This window comes from Caretta caretta, chromosome 6 (assembly GCF_965140235.1).
Source record: "Caretta caretta isolate rCarCar2 chromosome 6, rCarCar1.hap1, whole genome shotgun sequence".
Classification (NCBI taxonomy): domain Eukaryota; kingdom Metazoa; phylum Chordata; order Testudines; family Cheloniidae; genus Caretta; species Caretta caretta.
The window spans coordinates 21,398,098-21,418,735 of record NC_134211.1 but is presented as its reverse complement, the minus strand read 5'-3'; the positions used below and the strand labels follow the sequence as shown (position 1 = coordinate 21,418,735).

General features: G+C 43.1%; 1 protein-coding gene across 5 annotated transcripts in view; it reads right to left on the bottom strand.

Annotated features, from left to right (window-relative positions):
• The window catches only part of TSPAN4 (tetraspanin 4), a 683,463-nt gene that overhangs the window by 397,637 nt on the left and 265,188 nt on the right, over positions 1-20,638 (bottom strand). Inside the window, exon 4 of one of the 5 annotated variants that reach the window (XM_048852861.2) lies at positions 18,703-18,804. The exons of 3 other annotated variants lie outside the window; for them this stretch is intronic. In XM_048852861.2, the coding sequence (XP_048708818.1) occupies positions 18,703-18,792 (90 nt within the window). In that variant the 5' untranslated portion in view covers positions 18,793-18,804. Of the gene's footprint in view, positions 1-18,702; positions 18,805-20,638 lie in introns of those variants that run through there. One more of the 5 variants, XM_048852866.2, reaches the window with a different exon arrangement.

Sequence of the window (20,638 nt, the reverse complement as noted above, 5' to 3'; positions counted from 1 at the left end):
AGTTAATGACTGCATCATAATACTTTGAAAATGCTAAAAGTGCTATATACTGTAAGACTTTGAGTTTGATTATTATTACTATTGCATTCAGTCACTTCAAATTATTTTTAATACTGCAGCTTTTTACTGGTCATATCCATACATCTTATGCAAATCAGCCCAATAACACACATTTCTAAGATACATTCAGCTGCACTCAGTTTGTGTACTAATCTTAGACTTTCTTTTTTGTTTGTCATAATTCCCCAGCTATGTTATTTATATAACACAATTTAAAACTCAGAACAGCAGGGAACAAAGCACAGGCTCTAAGAAGTTCAATGACAGTCATTTTAAATAGTTATCAATTAAACACTGACTCAGTGTGCTGGGGAGCTATAGTAGACAAGTGTGGACACAGGTTTTGCCCCCAAGGACCTTACACTCTAAGGCAGTTTATGTTGACCTAACTCTCTGAGCATCTACACTAAAATGTACCTGACTCACTACACCAATTTAATAACTCCACCTCTGCAAGAAGCATAGTACTTAGGTCAATGCAGTGCCAGTGTAGACACTGCGCTGCTTACATCGACTGTTGCCACTTTTCAGAAGCCATCCCACAATGCCCCACACTGTGAGTTAAATTGATGCGCTTCCTGGTGAGGACGCGCCGCACCAACACAAGGAACGTAGTGTGGACATGTTAAAGTGATTTAATTATTGTGATGGCTGTACGTCGACGTAACTTAAATCGACTTAAATTTTGTAGTGTAAACTTGCCACAAAAGCCAGATGGAGATCACACTAGAACACAGCAGGAGTGACACCGAATGGTATTAAACTCAGAACTTCTATATTAGGTTTAAAAAGGAATGGTGACGGTGTTAAATTAGCATATATAGGCTTCTCAGATTACGTGGGTTTTCAAGAAGGCTTTGAATTTAGGAGAGTCCTGCTTTTCACCCTGGAATAGGGAGGTTGTTTTATGACTTGGGGGCAGTATGAGGAAAATGGGAGAAGAAAAAGATATAAACGGCAAGGCTCACATCATCAGAACAGCAAAGGGAGTAATGTGGAAGTGATAAGAAGCAAAAGCACAGATGCAGGTTTTATAAACATTATCTATAGATGTTTTCATGTTATTTGCAACTCAGTAATAATTATTTTGTAGACAAAACAGAGGAAACGTTGTGCTTGCTCCAAAGAATTTACAAGTGGTAGCCCTGATTCTGTGAATGCTTAACATTATGCACGGTGGGTGAAATCCTGACCCCCACATTGGTGGGATTTTTGCCATTGTCTTCAGTGGAACCAGGATTCCGAAAGTCAGTGGAACTATTCACACCACGAAAAAAGTTAAGCACATAACTAAGGCCAGGTCTACATGAGAAAATATTTTATGAAAAATAGGAGGTTGTTGTTATGGAAAAATTAATGTACCAATTATGTACCTTGCAAAACAGAGAACAAATAGATACTCAGATATTTGGTAACTATTTATTCAATATGCAGACAAAATACATTCACCTTCAAAAACTCCAGCACATCCATCCAATTATTTCTTTGAATATTTATACATATTTAGCAGACCACACATATTATTAGAGATTTCACACACTAGAAATTACATGTCATAGGAAGAGTAAAGATGCTCATTCTGTAACACGGAACACCCTGTTAAATGGAGAGATCCGATGATTATGTTACTGTTTAATGTTTCTCTACATAGAAAACAAGAATCATTACAACAGCGAGCTTATCTCAGATATTTACATGGCAAGGATTTGTAAACTTGTTAAAACTTCCGAAATAAATAAATAAATAAAATCGTTTAAAAGAAGAATTTTTTTTTCTAGTATAACAATACAGGCACATTCTCCTAGCATAGATGCACCTTATACAGAAAAAAAAATGCTTTTGCCGATACAGCTTACAATGGTTCAGTGAGCAAAATATGCTATATGGGCAAAAGCTCTTCTATGCTGATATAACTGTATCTACACTAGGGCTATTGACAGCATAGAAATGTCATAAAAATATCCAACTCCTGACCAAATTTACTACAGTGGCAAAAGTTTCTAAAGTAGACCTGACCTAAGTAGGATTTGGGCCTTCAAGAGACTAAATACAAATCAAGGCCCAACATGCTACATGACCAGATGGTGGACTTAGCAGGCAGAAGGATGGTGGTGTTTTTTCCCCGTCTTTTTTAATATTTTTAAGCAAATCTTTGTGTAGCAATTTAAATATATATCACTATATGAATGCAATGGGATTTTAACATTCATGCAATTCTATTCTATTGGACAAATACAGAACACTGCACATAACCTGCAAAAAATCCCACTGTACACAGGCAAATAAAGACCACCAACTGATACACGCTAAATGACATTTATATGTTCTAGAAATTAATTAAATGAATTCACTGCTCTTAAAAGGTAATTTACTGCAACTGAAGGTGCAAAGTTGACCTATTTATCCACAGAATAGATTCAGCACAGGCAAAGTAATCTAAATTGTCATTTGTTATCTAATCAGAATTAAAACTAACCCAAAACTTAAAGGGTGAAATCTTAAGCATGTTGAAGTCTATGGGAATTTTGTTGTTGACTTCAGCAGTGCTAGGATTTCAAACAAAATACTCAAAATCTGAGCATGTCTGCATATTGTGGGAAATTCAAAGTGGTCCAGTTTTCACAAAATGTTCATGTAAAATAGGATCACCACTGAGTGAAATTATTTTTGCTTCAAAACCATAAAAATATCTTTCTAGATTTGCTCAATCAAATAACCATTCATTTGAAATTTCAGTGATGCTGAAATGGGCAAAATGAAGTCTCACTGAAGATTTGGTGAAATCTTTTCTACAATTTTGCATGGCCTTACTTTAACAAACCCATGTCTTCAGAGGTGAAAAGTTAGTGTATTGGCCTATGCCCGACAGCCTCCAGAGTTGGATTTCAGTCGGAAACCAACTGTATATTATAAAAAATATTTTTAAAAATTTCTACTTCAGAAAGTCGCTATCCAAAAATGCTACCAACTTACTGAAAAGATTAGTTCTCTGTATGAATTCATGATCTGCTGCCTTTACTTACTTAAAATAAGTTTTTACTACTTACTCGTAGTGTAATCTTATTAGTATCAGCACAGCTACGGGAGCGTCTTGGATTCTATTACATCTTGTATATAATCAACAGAATCATTAATTAAGCTCTAATTGCAGAATCTTTATCATTGGTGATGCTTCAGACAGAAAGCTCCCAGCCTGACACTCAGATTGCAGGTTAAGTTTGCCAGGTAACATAGGAATAACAGACCTCATTCTGCACTACATTACACTTCTTTTACATCAACATAATACAATGGAGTTACACTGGCATAAAAATGGTATAACATGGTATCAGGCCCAAATATGTTTTTTCACTGGGAAAAACCAAGTAGCCATCAAAAGAATAAATATGGAACCCCAGGATGTCATTTTTATAGACTCAGTTTGCAAATTAGAGCCCCATTATTTTAAGCATTCCCTTTATCTAAAATCTCCATGATGCTACTCCTCGTTGAAGCATGTAAACCAAGCATAGCTGTCGCACTTGGGAGAAACAAGTTCCAGCATATGTATGGGAGTGGGAGAGGGATACTGTTTACAGTTGCAAAGCACAGTGCTGAAATCAAAAGCATTGCTGGTGCATTCTTCAAAGGAGCAGAAATCTAAGGTTTCTGGAAGTGAGACACACAATGTAACTAAATGTGGATCAGCTTCTACTAATAAGATCTCAGAAAACAGATGATGATAGTGCACCAGCAGCATCTGATGATTTTATGAATGCAGAGCATGAGTAGCAAAGTATGTGTGTATTTTTGTAGCATTACTTTCTAGGGCGTCATTACAGTCTTTATTTTCAGATATTGATATTATTCCCACAGGAAAACTTTTTTTAATGTTCATTTAGTTTGCTCTGTTCTGCTTAAATAGCATTTTCCTTAGACTGTTGAAAAGCTAGCAAATACCCAGTTAAGGTCAACAAACACGCTTCTGTTTCTCTACCCACACAGCAATCATGTACAATTTATCAACTCTTGCCTATTACCATCCCCTTTCCACAACTCGTTGTTAATACCAATGGCCCAGTAAACTACCATGCAGCCTGACCCCTGACATACATATGAGGACACACCATGATATAAAAAGCAGGAAATAAATGAACAATAGTACTTTGCATTTATACGGTACCATTTCTTCCTCGCAACTCAGACATTTATTATACCCCACAAAACCCTGTGCCCATTTCAGAGGCATAAAGGGACTGGGACTTGCCCAAGGCAAAGAATTCTAGTTTCTGTTCTAACTACTAGATTACATAACTCTTATAAATAATTAACCCAGTCCCTTCCATAAAGGATTTTGATGGAACAACTGAGTCAGATGGTGATGAAAGTAACAAAATCCAGCGGGGATCTCTGTCCCTCTGGGAATGTGCATCTCTAGATCTGTGCAACTAAAGAAACTGCTCTTATTTCATTGAAACTGTTTCAAGTTTTCAGCAAAGTAGCACCACTGAATTTTACGTTTTTGTCATAGGCCTTGAAGCCACCCTAGCAACTGTGGGCTGGAATCCTCTCCTTCTAGAAAGCATACCAGGGATAGAGTCCCTGACCATTCAGAAACCAGCAAGTCAAATCAAACCTAATTTTCATGCATAAATATGTATATTAGAACACAATATTATCTCTCTTACAAACACACACACATCCTCCCTCCCTTTCTCTGTTTAGTGACTGTGACAGCAGGGAAATTATATGCTGCAACTTCCACTCCTCCTCCTTTACATTTGTTCTGACACAGCTAGTTCCCACAAACAGGGATAAGAACAGAGTTAATTTTTTCCACCTCCTGAAATGAGGATCCCACCAACGCATTTAATAGGGCTCAACATTTGAAACGGCACAGGGAACTTTGCCAGCCACGGTGGCATGCAATTTTTGGTTTAAATTCTTGCCTTTTTAATCTGCCTACTCAGCCAGAACGAGAAAGGCAATTAGGCTAAAGTGAGTAGATTATCAGATTGAAACAACAGGACATCTGACACTCTCTAGCCAGTGGAGAGTCCATTCCACACACTCACTCTCTTCCCTCCCCTCAGAGGCCAGTGTTGCCGCTGCTGGCTGAATCCCAAACTCTTACAAGCACTATCTGCCAGGCCCAGTGGCAGTGCTGCCCTGGTAGAGCCAGCCTCTGCTTGAAAACGGCTGCTGCAGCTGCTTTCCCTGGGGCTGTGGAGATTGGCACCCCAGAGCCTGCCACAGCAGCCCCCGCTGGGTTGATGAGTGAGGCGAGCTGCTGAGTAGAGAATGGGACACCTGTGCGTTCTGCTTTAAGGTGCCAAGATTTCCCGGTGAGGGAAATGAGACTGTCCCAGAAAAAAAACAAAACAGGACTGCCGATTAGGCTGAAGTCTCCTCGGCCATGAAGGTGCTGACGAACCTTCACCTCCCCTCCAGCCGTACTGGCAGAGCGGGGTGGAGTTCCCCAAGGTGACACAGCCCAATGTAACCCGAGGTAAATAAAGCACATTCCCCTCCCTCAGTGACACCCTGCTCCCCTCCAGGCTTTCCTTCACCTTCTTCATTTCCTTCTCTCACTCCATCTCCCCTGCTTCTCTTTCACGCCTGTTCTGTTTTGGGCCCCTCTCAAATTCTCTTGCTGAGTTCCTCCTTGCACGGTTTTAAAGACTAGCAGCCTCCCCTCGTGCTGTGGGCCCCTCCCCGGCCATTAGCAGTCCCTCTGCTATCCTGCTTTCCCCCTCATCCTTGTGGGTCTCAGCAGGCGTCTCCCTCTCTTTCCACTCAGTGATTTTCCTCTTTGCTCCCGCTCCCACCACTTGGGCAATTGCCCCTTTACCCTCCCTATCAGCTGTTTTGTTCTCTCCCTCACTCCATTCCTCTCCTTAAGGCCAGGCAATTCTTACGCCAGATGACACCACAATGGCTGTTCCCTAACCATAGTCCCTGCCCTCTCACAAGCCCGGGGATGGCTCTCTGCTCATGCCCTCTGGCACCCAAAAGGGGCAGGGAGAGATGGGGACACACACAGCCCCCATTCACACAGCATGCTGAGGAGTGACAAGAGGCACAGAGCCTGATAGGGACAATTCAGACCTTTGGAGGTCTCTTTGCTTACTCCAGTTTTCAAGGGTGTTGGAGCCTTCCCAAGAGAGGCAGGCTGTCCTGCCCGAGGCCCCTGCCTCCAGCCAAACTGGAAAGGGAGCGGGGAGCCCGGCCTCCATCTGGGGTGCGGGGACTGAAAGCAGCTCCCTACCCGGGTCCCTGCCCCGCAGGGGCCCAGCCCAGGGCAGGTGGAGAGGCCTCAGAGACGCAGCTGGGCCATGATAAGAGTCGCACAGGCAGCTGGGGGGAGCGGCGGTGGACCCTCCACCTGCCTGCGGTGCAGGGGGCCCGCCGAGAGCAGCCCCCGGCCCACGTCCCCGCCCCCTCCAGGGCAGGTGGAGGGTCTGTGCCACAGCTTGTCACAGCTGCCCGCGTGGCTCTTACCATGGCCGGGCTGCAGCTCCGAGTCCCCCGCCTCCAGGTGGAGCCGGGTTGGGGAGAGCTGTGTGGGCAGCTGTGGTGAGCCGGTGTGGAGTCGTGGATCCTCCACCTGCCCTGGGCCAGGTGGGAAGCCCAGGGGGGTGGGGACATGGGCTGGGTGCTGCTTCCCCCTGCCTCCCGCACCATGGGCAGGTGGAGGGTCCACAGGGCTCCCACAACTGCCCAGCTGGCCTAGCCAAGGGAATGGTGACCCGGCGGGAAGAGGAGGGGGAAGAGGGTGGGGTCTCCCCCAGCGAAAAGTGGACAGGACAGGCGCCACTGCCAGTTTTTTCTCCATGCTCCTTCCTGCTCCCTCCTCTGCTTCAGCATTTCTCCTTGTTTATCCCTCTTCCTGAGAGGATGACTCAGCCATGGAGCCCCACTGGGCAGGTACTTGCTCAAACACAGACATGTGGGTACCCATAGCAGCAACACTGCTATGGGTACCCGCATGGCCCCACAGTATGCCAACATTTTTATGGCTGACTTAGAACAACGCTTCCTCAGCTCTTGTCCCCTCATGCCCCTACTCTACTTGCACTACATTGATGACATCTTCATCATTTGGACCCATGGAAAAGAAGCCCTTGAGGAATTCCACCATGATTTCAACAATTTCCATCCCACCATCAACCTCAGCCTGGACCAGTCCACAAAAGAGATCTACTTCCTGGACACTACGGTGCTAATAAGCAATGGCCACATAAACACCACCCTATACCAGAACCTACTGACCGCTATTCCTACCTACATGCCTCCAGCTTTCATACAGACTACACCACACAATCCATTGTCTACAGACAAGCTCTACGATGCAACCGCATTTGCTCCAACTCCTCAGACAGGGACAAACACCTACAAGATCTCTATCAAGCGTTCTTACAACTACAATACCCACCTGCTGAAGTGAAGAAACAGACTGACAGAGCCGGAAGAGTACCCAGAAGTTACCTACTACAGGACACGCCCAACAAAGAAAATAACAGAACGCCTCTAGCCATCACCTTCACCCCCAACTAAAACCTCTCCAACGCATCATCAAGGATCTACAAGCTATCCTGAAGGACGACCCATCACTCTCACAGATCTTGGGAGACAGGCCAGTCCTTGCTTACAGACAGCCCCCCAACCTGAAGCAAATACTCACCAACAACCACACACCACACAACAAAACCAAACCACTAACCCAGGAACCTATCCTTGCAACAATGCCTGTTGCCAACTGTGTCCACATATCTATTCAGGGGACATCATCATAGTGCCTAATCACATCAGCCACACTATCAGAGGCTCGTTCACCTGCACATCTACCAATGTGATATATGCCATCATGTGTCAGCAATGCCCCTCTGCCATGTACATTGGCCAAACTGGACAGTCTCTACGTAAAAGAATAAATGGACACAAATCAGATTTCAAGAATTATAACATTCAAAAACCAGTCGGAGAACACTTCAGTCTCTTTGGGCACTCGATTACAGACCTAAAAGTGGCAATTCTTCAACAAAAAAAACTTCAAAAACAGACTCCAACGAGAGACTGCTGAATTGGAATTAATTTGCAAACTGGATACAATTAATTTAGGCTTGAATAAAGACTGGGAGTGGATGTGTCATTTCACAAAGTAAAACTATATCCCCATGTTTATTTCCCCCCTTACTGTTCCTCACATGTTCTTGTCAACTGCTGGAAATGGCCCACCTTGATTATCACTACAAAGGTTTTTTCCCCCCCGCTCTCCTGCTGGTAATAGCTCACCTTACCTGATCACTCTTTTTACAGTGCGTAACACCCATTGTTTCATGTTCTCTGTGTATATAAAATCTCCATACTGTATTTTCCACTGCATACATCCGATGAAGTGAGCTGTAGCTCATGAAAGTTTATGCTCAAAGAAATTGGTTAGTCTCTAAGGTGCCACAAGTCCTCCTTTTCTTTTTGTGGATACAGACTAACACGGCTGCTCCTCTGAAACAGACATGAGACTTGCTCAAGAAGTACCCACCTGAGGGCAACTAGTTTGGAGGAATTTCAACCTCTGACTTCTGTTCATCGCTGCAGTGACAGAATCTATCCTCCTCCTTGCTGTTCCTCTAAACCTAACAGGAACAACTACCACAGCAGAGGAGTTTCGCTGCCTTATCCTGTACGCTCCCTTTAGCCGTGTGATTCCTTACATACATATACTATTTCCTTTTCTCCCACCCCAGCAGAAAAAGGCACAATGAAAACTGAAATTATACTGTTCCAGGGGGACCCTCCTTTTGTTTAGTACATCCCTCTTTAAATGCATTATTAAAGGTTCAGAACTAATAGTGGCAGTCCTATGCACTAGGAGAAAGTTTTAATTTTGCAGAGAATATTGGATTACACTACATTAACTTTAGTGTCCAATCCAGTGAATGGAGGCACCCAAGTGACTTAGAAGCAATTAATATAGTTAGTTTATTTACCTACCTCTGACACACAGAGGGCATTCAAAGGCAATTGGAATGGTGTTTATCTACACAGAACTACAGGACTTCTCCAATAGTGCCAATAAATATCCTGTCCAAGGTTCACTGTGCTACTTAACTGTTTCAGGCAATGGAAAATGTGAAAACAGAAATTGAAATATCGACTTTAAAATACACAAATCTTTCCTGCATGCAAGAATAAGACATTAATAATGATATGATACAAAGACAATTCTTAGCTCTCAATGGCTCCATATTTGTCAGCATTGTGAGAATTACTCAATAAAGGCTAACACCAACCCCTGTTTATTACAGACTTTTATCAAATTCCAATACACGAATATTAATGAAGATATAGTTAATGTTGGAAGCAGACATCATTTCAAGTAAAACAACTTTATTAGAACATTGTAATTATAGGAAAAAATTCAAACATTTAAAAACCAAGTTAAGGTTAAAGTTTAAGAACAGAAGTGTTGTAACAAAAAATCAGGAAATTCATAGTTTAGGTTCCAGAAACAATCTCACTCTGAATATTTGTCAGTTTCTATTCCCTGCCTGTACATTTATCCTCACCTTACATCCAGCCACCATACTGCCTCACGCACATTTCCGTGTGGACCAAAAACCTCAACTACCATTCTGTAGAAACAGTTATGATACAAAGAACCAGACCCTATATTTTCAAGGGGGACTAGTGATTTTGAGAGATCAGCTGGAGATACCTTAAAATATAGCCTGTTTTTCAGAAAGTTATGGCATATTCGCCCTCTGAAAGTCAGACCCCTTTAAGGTGTCTAAAGTTGGGTGTCCAAAAATGGAGGGACTAAAGATCACGAGTCATTTTTATACATTTAGGCCCAGGGTAACACATTTCTATGTAAGCTGAAAAAGATCAGGAGTAATTCAAATTCAAAGGAGTAACCAAAGCCTATGGTTTAAAATTTAAAAGTTACATTTGGGGGAGACATCAAACTGACTTCAGCTTCAGTTAGATGCTGGGGGGTGAATATCTCATCATTACAATCAAAACAGTGGGTACTAAACTATTACTTAATTCAAACCAAGAAACAATGGGAAGCTTCTTGTAATGGGGTGGCACCTGCTTCTCGCAAGCACCCCCTTGGTCGAGTGCGTGCCTGCAATCAGTCAGTTCGTGGAACAGGGTGGCATCCACCTCTCGTAAGTACACACACACCATGATCAATGGTTTCTTCAGCAGGTTTTCAGTGACTCAGCCCTCTGCCCAAGTCACACATGCTGTCTGTAGGTAGAACAGAACAAACCCCTTGTTCCGGCCCTGGTATGGAGCTATACACCCAGGGCTTCCTCTCTGTCTTCCTGCAGCCCTCTCTGTGCTCAGTCCTTGCTCAGTCCCAGCAGCCAGCCAGGCGCTCCAAGTGAGCTGTAGCTCACGAAAGCTTATGCTCAAATAAACTTGTTAGTCTCTAAGGCGCCACAAGTGCTCCTTTTCTTTTTTCTTAACTCCCACAGTCCTTGTCTGCATTGATCTACCCGTGGTCCTGCTGCTCTTTCAGCCAGTCAGAAACACGATTCTTTCTCTTCCAGCTCCAGGCAGCAACTAACTCTGTCTCTGCTGCTCCTTTTATTGGCCACTCTGATTGCCTCCCCTACAGTCACTTTAGACTACTTGAAGGACTTCTCTTCTGCTCCTCTCTGGGACAGGGTGTGGCAAGATCCTGAAGCCTCCAGCAAGGGGCCTCTGGGCCTAGCCCACCCCCCACACACTTCCATTCAGCTCTCTCATTGCAAAGTAACAGACCAAAAAAAAAAACAAATCTCAGTGGCAAGAGACGAATTTACTGGTGATTTTCAGTCCATTGAAGTGATGTTGGAATTCCAGCATATGCCAGGAAAATTGCTGCCATTTTTCAACAGCTTGGAAAGCAGGCTAAGAGATGAGGGTTTGTTTTTTGTTGCTGTGTAAGAGTTGTGTTTTTATTGTGTGGGAGATATGTCCCTAAATACGTAATTGCAAAGGGATATACTGAGATTTGTTGTGCAGAATGTCAGTGTGCATTACTGTCCAGAACAAGGCAGTGCAAAAAATTTTTCCATGTGTGTATGCTATATACGTATTGGCTTAGGTTTTCAACACACAACTCACACTAATTTCAATGGGAATTGCATACAAAATTCCCTTGGGCAACTTTGCGTGTATTTTACAATGCTAACTTCTGCCAGGAAATCAAATGGATTTGTTAAAGAAGTCTGTCTCCTGTAATAGCCAAGGTAAAGAATCTAGGCTCTCCATACAGTAAACAACAAACAAAATAATACATTATATGTCTATATGTAACACTATTCATCTGAATATCTCACAGCACATCTTACAGATGTTAATTAATCAATCCTCATAACCATCCTGTGAGGTTAGGCCAGATTCAAAGCCTGTTGAAGCCAATGGAGTCTTTTCACTGACGCCAATGGGCTTTAGATGAAGCCCTAATTAAATATTATCACCATTTTACAGATAAGTATCATTTAGAACTAACAAAAAGGTTAAATGACTTGCAGGTCGGATTGGGAATAAGAACAACAATACTGGCTTCCTGTCCTCTGCTTTTAACCACTTAAACAACACTCCCACTATGTAGTAAATGACTGGACTACTACTGGTCAATATAAATTTAATTTTCATAGAGTAGATTTACCCTTGTAATGAAAGCACATGCACACACAAAAAATCACATTAAAAATGTTCCCATTAATCTGCTCGCTCATTCTCGTACTCTCTTTCTGTCAATGTTGCAGCTTCCGTTTTAGTTCCCAGTAAAATTTGATAGTTTGTTTTTATATTCGGAGCCTGGTTCAGTCTGATTGGTTTTCATTGCTGGATGCTCTAGTGAACCTCTGAAATCTGCTTTATTTCTTCTTTTAATGCTTATATGAGCTGGCTACAAAAGGCTCTTTGGGGGAGGGCTCCCTCATTTACATTATCCTACTTTTTTTTTTCCTTTTTAGTGGTTATGCTGCATATTTTGAGCTCAAAGCAAAGAAGAAAACACCCTCGAAGTCCATTTAAAAAAAAATCAAACACATTTGGTTTCATGTAATGAAATCCCTGTGATTTAGAGGGAGAGGTATGAGGAAATCTCATCCGCATCTCATCTTCAGTGAAACCAATCCTGCTGCCCTTGAAGTCCATGGGAATTCTCTGATTGAGCCTAATTCTGCTTCCAACTGGGTGAAATTTTCAACAGCACCTGAGTGATTTAGGTGCAAAAGCCCCCATTTTCAAAACGGACTTAGATCAAGATTTTTAGAAATGACTGGTGATTTTGGGTGTCTCAAATTTTGATTCTCAACTTGAGATACTTTGAAGAGGTCTGATTTTCAGGAAGTGCTCTTTACCACCTCTGAAAATCAGATCCCTTTCAGGTGCCCCAAGCTAGGCAGTCAGATCGTTAGTCTCTTTTAGAAATCTTGGCCTTAGGTACTTAGGATCCTAAGCCACACTGACTTTCAATAAGATTTGGGCTCTTAAATGCCTAAGAGCCAGACTGACAAAGGTATTTAGGTACCCACACACAGGTAGATGCCTAGGGGATTTTCAAAAGCACGTAAGCATGTTAGGCGCCTAACTGCCAATGGGAATTTGGCGCTGAACTTAGTTAATTGCTTTTGCAAATAGCATTAGGCCTCTATCTGCATATTTTGGCAGATAAATACCTTTGTAACTCTGTCCGAGTCCCTTTGAAAACAGGATTTAGGCTCTGTTACAGCTACCAGGCAAGTTGTGTGTTAGACCTCTTTCAGTCCCTCCTGAGTGCACCCCGTCAAGGTTCCTTCCCCACTCTGAACTCTAGGGTACAGATGTGGGGACCTGCATGAAAACCCCCCCTAAGCTTATGTTTACCAGCTTAGGTTAAAACTTCCCCAAGGTACAAACTATTTTACCCTTTGCCCCTGGACTTTTTTGCTGCCACCACCAAGCGTCTAACAAAAAAAACAGGGAAAGAGCCCACTTGGAAATGTCTTTCCCCCTAAAATTCCCCCAAGCCCTTCACCCCCTTTCCTGGGGAAGGCTTGATAAAACTCCTCACCAATTTGCATAGGTGAATACAGACCCAAACCCTTGGGTCTTAAGAAAAAAGCAATCAGGTTCTTAAAAGAAGAATTTTAATTAAAGAAAAAGTAAAAGAATCACCTCTGTAAAATCAGGATGGTAAATACCTTACAGGGTAATCAGATTCAAAACATAGAGAATCCCTCTAGGCAAAACCTTAAGTTACAAAAAGACACAAAAACAGGAATATACATTCCATTCAGCACAACTTATTTTATCAGCCATTTAAACAAAACAGAATCTAATGCATATCTAACTAGATTGCTTATTAACCCTTTACAGGAGTTCTGACCTGCATTCCTGCTCTGGTCCCAGCAAAAGCAACACACAGACCGAGAGAACCCTTTTTTTCCCCCCACACCAGCTTTGAAAGTATCTTGTCTCCTCATTGGTCATTTTGGTCAGGTGCCAGTGAGGTTGTCTTAGCTTCTTACCCTTTACAGGTGAAAGGGTTTTTCCTCTGGCCAGGAGGGATTTAAAGGTGTTTACCCTTCCCTTTATATTTATGACAACCCCAAAGGCCTGACTTCCTGCACCTCTCTCAAACCTCCCAGTCCCACCACCCTTACACCGGATCTCTGGGTGGCAGCCCCCCTGTTTACCAACCATGTTACTATGACAGCACAACTAGGTTTAGCACCTGTAAGCCCTTTTCCTCTGGAGTCTTGTGACCAGAGAGCTGTTTCAGTGACTCACAAACAGCTTCTTCAAAAGAAAGCATTATTTTTTCACCCAAAGGATATGTAGCATGCAGAGAGGCGGCTAAAAACAATACAGCCCAGTATGAATAGTTCTCCTTACACAAACATTAATCCTTCCTTGCAAGCTTTGGTAAGTTGGATTCACCTCAGTTATCTCCCATTTCTGGTTGCAAAAGACAGAAAGAGTTGCTGCCACATGTTCTCTGTTAGAGATTTCACCTCCTGGGCAGCTGCTGACAACCCACTCCCCCTTCCAGGTTCTATGGGGCTCTTCAATAGCGTATGGCTTTTCTGTCTCCAGATTTGCAGCCTTGGCACCCCAACTGTGTAACTCTGCCCGACACCTGGAAACCAGCACCTTCCCAACTGATGGCCCAGCCATTGTTATCTTAACCACTTTGAAAGGATTTACTCCAGGTGTCTTATCTTTGCCATTCTTTCATTTCCTGTTTGTTTTCCTCCCTACAGCCTCCTCTGATTTAACTCCTGGCAGTCAGGCAGGATAATATCACACAGGCAAACTGAGGCACAAATGCTTTTCATAAAAAATAATTCACGCATTTCTCTGAGTTTCCACAGATACCCACTGGGAAATGTCACAACATTTCTCTCTCTCTTTTTTTTTAAAACATCTTTAAAGGATAATTCCTGGGCAGCTTGAAACTGAAAGCTGTTTCAAAGGTTTGTTGCCCCCTCCATAAAATGTGCTCACTACTGCATCAGGGAAATTGCTCCTTAGAACTGAGCTCCTGGCTTTTATTTGTGTTTAATGAATAAACAGAACTGAAACAGTGTGCAAATATTAAAGCAGAAATAAAAACAAATCTAGTGGTGACTCAGCAAGCCACCTGAACCAAAAATATTAAACCAAACAAGGCATAAACCTTCCCACAATAGTTATACAGTCTAACTTCACTGACTTCAATGGAGCTACACCAGTTTACACCACCTGAAGGTCTGGCCCTCCGTGTTAAAAACAAAGGACTAGAAGTTTTACTGAGTATACCCAGCTTTGCTGGAGGTAATGCTCAAAGTAAAATTCCTGAAGTTGCCAGTCCCAACCATGGTCTTATATAAAATGTAGGATGGATTCTATGATGGCTTTCTTCATGCCAGCTATTCCAAGCTTTGCTCAGGAACAGGAAAGGTTCTTGTAAGGGGAAATGGAGGTTTATTTGGCTCATCAATTATTGTTGATCAGCTGCATATTAACAGGGGTATTTAGTAGCATACCTTTCAGCTTGCCAAGACCTAAGAGTGGGACTCAAATGAGGAATGAAGCACCAAAATGGGCAACACAAAATAATAATTCATGCAGGAATGCTGTGGGATTCTTTCCTTTAGTGTAAAACACACTTCCTGTAGCTGCAGTGTCATCAGATTTCATTTCTGATGTAAATAACAGTCAATAATAAAAGTGGAGGGACACAACACTTCTGCAGGGAACGCAGATTACATTGGGGATAAAATCAGCACTATCCCTTGAAAAGAGGAACATGAGAGAGATTATCCAGCAGGTAACTAAACAGAAGTGCTAGGAACATCTTATAAGGGGAACCAAGCTGAAACCATCAAATTCATTTTTTCCACTGAGAATTCCCACCTTAGATGATCCTGGGGGCCCTAGTCTTCTTTGCAGAATATGAGTAAATCCCATTCACTCCTGCAGAGCGAGGAAAGAGGGCCAAGGATCACAGAGATGACACAGCTGCAGGCTTTGTTTCTCTATAAACATCAAACTTCAACACTGTCACAAATGCCGTGTTGCAAATGGCTGAGTGCCCATCTCCTGGTTATTGTCCCATAACATTAAATACAGTGAAATTACAGCACACTTATGTATGACACTTCTGAACTTGACATTTTCATTGCTAATGTCACCCACAGCTTTAGGCATTTTTCCCATAAATCTGGCTGGATATTTTTCCCCCCTTCACAGGCAAGGTTAGAAGTCTAGGAATTATATTTCATGATACAATGTCAAAATTGCCATACACCCTCCATGTTCATTTAATAATAAATAAAGAAGAAGAAGATTCTTTGGTCTGGAAGCCATAAAACTGCTGATATTGAGCCAATTTATATTAAACAGGTGTCCTTCTCACCTCACTAATGACTTTGTACTAATCTATCTTGATTTCTGTGCTGGGCTTTTTACTTTTATAATGTGGTTAGACGTAAAAATACTGATTAACTGAGCTGCATACATTACAATTTATTTCTGAGAATAATCCTGAAAATGCACACTCTCAATCTCTCGGTGTGTTTCCTTTATTTAAAAAACAATTTAACAAAACTGCTGACCAGGTTTTTCTCTTTTCTCTGGGGGAGAATGCAAAGAGGAATTAAGGTGTAATGACTCTCCAGTTCCCCAGCTGACACCTTGTGATCTAACTCAGCCAGCTAATAATAAACCTGGGTTTATGAGGCATGGAGGTGTTTTCACACTTCAACCCTACTCCATCAGCTTCCACATCTCTTCCTTTGCCACTGTAGTAAAAGCACTCTTTTTTTAAACAGATGGCTGTGACATGGGGCTTCACGAGCAATGGGCTCTCAAAACAGATATTAAAATGAATGAATGAATGAAATGGAAATGGGGCTGGGGTGGGGGGAGGACAAAGCATGATGGCTGATCTGGAACTTTTACTGCACAACACAACATTGAAAATGGATCACACACACCCCTCCTCCCAGGAACCACAATCTTTCATATAACCTGTATTGCACTCTAGCAGGATCCAAGTACAGACATCACACTTTCGCTGTTCCTTCACAGTAATTTGAGTGTGTAAAAAACAAAACAAAACCCAAATACAATAACGTAGTACTTACTGAAAAGAGCAACACATCACAATTTCACAAATAATAGATATCCGGGAAATTCAGTTTTAGGACTGAACTTTAAAAGAAGCCCTGATACTAGGAAGTATACTTAAGAGTTTGCAGGGTTAGGCCACTACATTGAAAGAAGTTTTTGGATCAGGGACTGTATTCTAGGGGCTTTATGTAGTACATAGACTGGCTGTGGGTATCTTAAGTTTGAAAAAGCTATTGTACTGGTTCACTGGCCATATATATCACTGACATCCTCCCACCATTTGATTTGCATTTTTTTCTCCTCTCACAAAGTCATCATACCACATTCTCCATTGAACCTATGTGCCACTTGCTACCGAGCAAAGGTATCTACATACACAAACCTCCTACATCTTTTAGATCATGAAATTACCGCACTTGTATGACAAATGCAAAGTAAGAGTGGTGAAAAAGCCTCACACTTACAATGTCATAGATACAAGTACAGTGTCTGCTCCTTATTTAAGAAATCTGCTTCCTAGCTTCTTAAATCCTCTCACATGTGTGCAGCACTGAATCAGGTGCCTGACTGCGCAAAGGAATTGTGGGTAACGCTACAGAGAGACAGCATAACCGAGTGGTTAGAGCATTAGACTGCACCCCATGAGACCTGGGTTCTTCTTTTCCTGGCTCATCTGCTCTCCAGCTGTGTGACCTGAGCAAATCACTTCTCTTCTCTACGCTTCTGTTTCCAACTTTTGACTCTCCTAAATTTAAGGTAAAATTTTCAAAAGCAACTAGTTACTTAAGAGCCTAAGTCCCATTTTCAAAAGTGACTTATGTACCTGAAGGTTAGTGGGACCTGGGCTCCTAAGTAACTCAGGTGCTTTGGAAAAATTTGCCTTCAATTATTTAGTCTGTAAGCTCTTTGGGGCAGGGACTATCCCTTACATCACTTAGCACAATGGGGCCCTGATCTTGGCTGGGACCTCAAGGTGCTATTGTGAAAAGAATCATTTCAAATCAAGACTTCAGGAAATGTTAGTCAGGGTGGCAGAGCCGAAGTAGAGAGATTTTTATGTGGCATCACAAAACATTATTAATTATGATTATTAATAATAATAATAATAATAATTTGTATTACGGTAGCACCTAGGAGCCTCAATCATGGACCAGGGCCTCATTGTGCTAAGCACTGTACAAACACAGAATAATGATGAGTTTTGCCCCGATCCTGGATGGCATGGACCTGCTACAAGAAAAAAAACCCTTATTGTAAGGCTAAGAATTTGGCCTGTTATCACCCCAATTACATTTCAAGTACCCAGTCTGTCTTTAGGATCTCAGAGAGAAAAGACAGCGTGCGCCGGTAGAGTCTCTTATTTATTTAGCTACACTCCTCACCTCTCCTACAGTCCATTTCCTTCCCAACACACGATTGTTCTCAGCAGCATCATATGCAAATTTCAATACCACATTAGAGGAGCTGCTCTTCAGAGTGCCACTATGAATTACTAGCACTAGTCCAAATACCTCCCCAGTACTTACGCTTATCACAGTCTTCAACTCAGACCTACTCTGAGAGGCAGGCAGAAACCCTAACCATTTTAACACTTCATTTTTTCATCTTGCCGTGAATTTGCTATTGATTTGCTCTGGCTGCTCCTGCCCTGTAAATGCATTTCTGCCTCCATCGGAAGGCCAGCACACTACTAACTGTTTGTAAACCACATCAGAGAATCCTCTCCAAGCCACTCTCTGTATATTACAAATTAATAATTCTCCTCTTCTTCTCTTCATGTCTCTAACGTGCATCTGACAAAATGGTTCTGTACTTCCTATTGCCACACCAAAACTGGAAATGCTGATATGAGGCACAATCTTATGTTGCTGTTGTTGTTAATTACTAAGCATGAATAAAAATCCATAAGATTTAATCTGATACAAAACTTATAATATCTAAGGACTGATCTCTGTTGGTGAGGAGATCCGTGGACAATTCCCAGGATCAGGGTCTTACTTTTCACCAAGCAATATGCCATTTCCTCCTTGCACATCGCTCAATTAGGGCAGAACTTACTCTGGTCAATTTCCCTTGTTGTTTAAGGTCCCATTTCACTTTCTTAGTGTCACCCACATCCAAATGATGTTGTCTCAAGGTTTCCAACATGCAGGGCAGGGCCTGAAAAATACATTTACTCACAGTGAGTAGGAAGCATCTCCTGTTGAGAACAGAGACCTAAGCTTTCAATTTTGGTCAAATCTAAGCTTTCATTTGATGCCTCTTCTCCTCTCCCATTTAAAAACAAATAAAACCTAATTTTTGGAAATGTCATTTTCAAAGTAATATCGGAGTGCAATCAAAAATATCTGTACCATATATAGAGGAAACCCTTTCTTTATAACCCGAACAGTAATATTCCACCTCTTACAGTTCTTGGGCCAGATCCTCAGCTGGTATAAATTTCCATACAACCACTGACTTCAATGGAGCTATGCCTATTTACAGCAGCTGAGGATCTAGTCCTTTGCATGTAAATCTATTACTTCTCCATATAGCTGTCCACAGAAGTTGTGCCACAAAGGAAGTAACCAGCAGAATTACCATTTTTGGTAGAGCTATTTGTGGCATAATCTCCCACTGGAGTTAACGGAAAACACGCACCTGTATTCCCAAAGAGTGCTCTGTAAACTTCGGCGGCTATTGTGTCTGTGATGCTGCTGCTGTTGCTTCTGTCGTATGACAAGAGAGGAGATTAGCAACATTCAAATGACCAAATCCAGATCATGTATGCAGTGCCGTTGTAGCCGCGTTGGTCCCAGATTCGTGAGCCAGTGGGTAGTTTTGGAAGTGACTTGGTGTAAATCTGAGAAGCCACCAGCAAACAACTGAGGCGGGCACGGATTTACAATGTGTGACGGAGTCAGACCAGAAGCATATAAGAGAGTGGTCCTATTGGGATCCAGGAAGTGGGCGGGCGAAGCTCGTCCACTACGAAAGGATCCCCCCCCCCAGCCTAAGGGGGGGATCCACAGGGCCTGGAGAGCCAATTAACTACGGGGGACAACTAATGAAAAACAGGGACGGGAGTGCGGTCAAAGGGTCAAACGAAGGGAACCGGACGGGGACACCGAGCAGAGAACTCCGGACAGCACCCACCGCTCCTCAAAGGCATCAAGGGAGTCAGTTGACGCCGCCCAGAGGAACTCCGCTCGGAGACGTGAACGGACAGAGGATCGGAAATAGGCCCCGCAGTCGCAGGAGACTCCATCGGCCAACCTCCTCACCCTGGTTTTATAGATGACCGCTTTAGCCAGGGCCAGGAGGAGGTTGACCAGGAAGTCCCGCGACTTAGTGGGGCCACGGACAGGGAGTGCGTAGATGAGAAGGTGAGGAGAAAAGTGCAACCAAAACCGTAACAAAAGATTGGTGAGGAGCCGGAATAGGGGCTGCAACCTGGCGCACTCTAGATAGACGTGCGCCAGGGTTTCCCTCACGCCGCAAAAGGGGCAGGTGTCCGGAATCGGGGTGAACCGCGCCAAATACATGCCCGTGCTCACGGCCCCGTGAAGGAGCCGCCAACTGATATCCCCGGCGGGCCTCGGCACTAAGGTGGAATAGAGGCTGGCCCACCAGGTATATAAGAGAGTGGTCCTATTGGGATCCAGGACGTGGGCGGGCGGAGCTCGTCCACTACGAAAGGAGCCCCCCCCAGCCTAAGGGGGAGATCCACAGAGCCTGGAGAGCCAATTAATTACGGGGGACAACTAATGAAAAACAGGGACGGGAGTGCGGTCAAAGGGTCAAACGAAGGGAACCGGACGGGGACACTGAGCAGAGAACCCCGGACAGCGCCCACCGCTCCTCAAAGGCGTCAAGGGAGTCGGTGGACGCCGCCCAGAGGAACTCCGCTCGGAGACGTGAACGGACAGAGGATCGGAAATAGGCCCCGCAGTCGCAGGAGACTCCATCGGCCAACCTCCTCACCCTGGTTTTATAGATGGCCGCCTTAGCC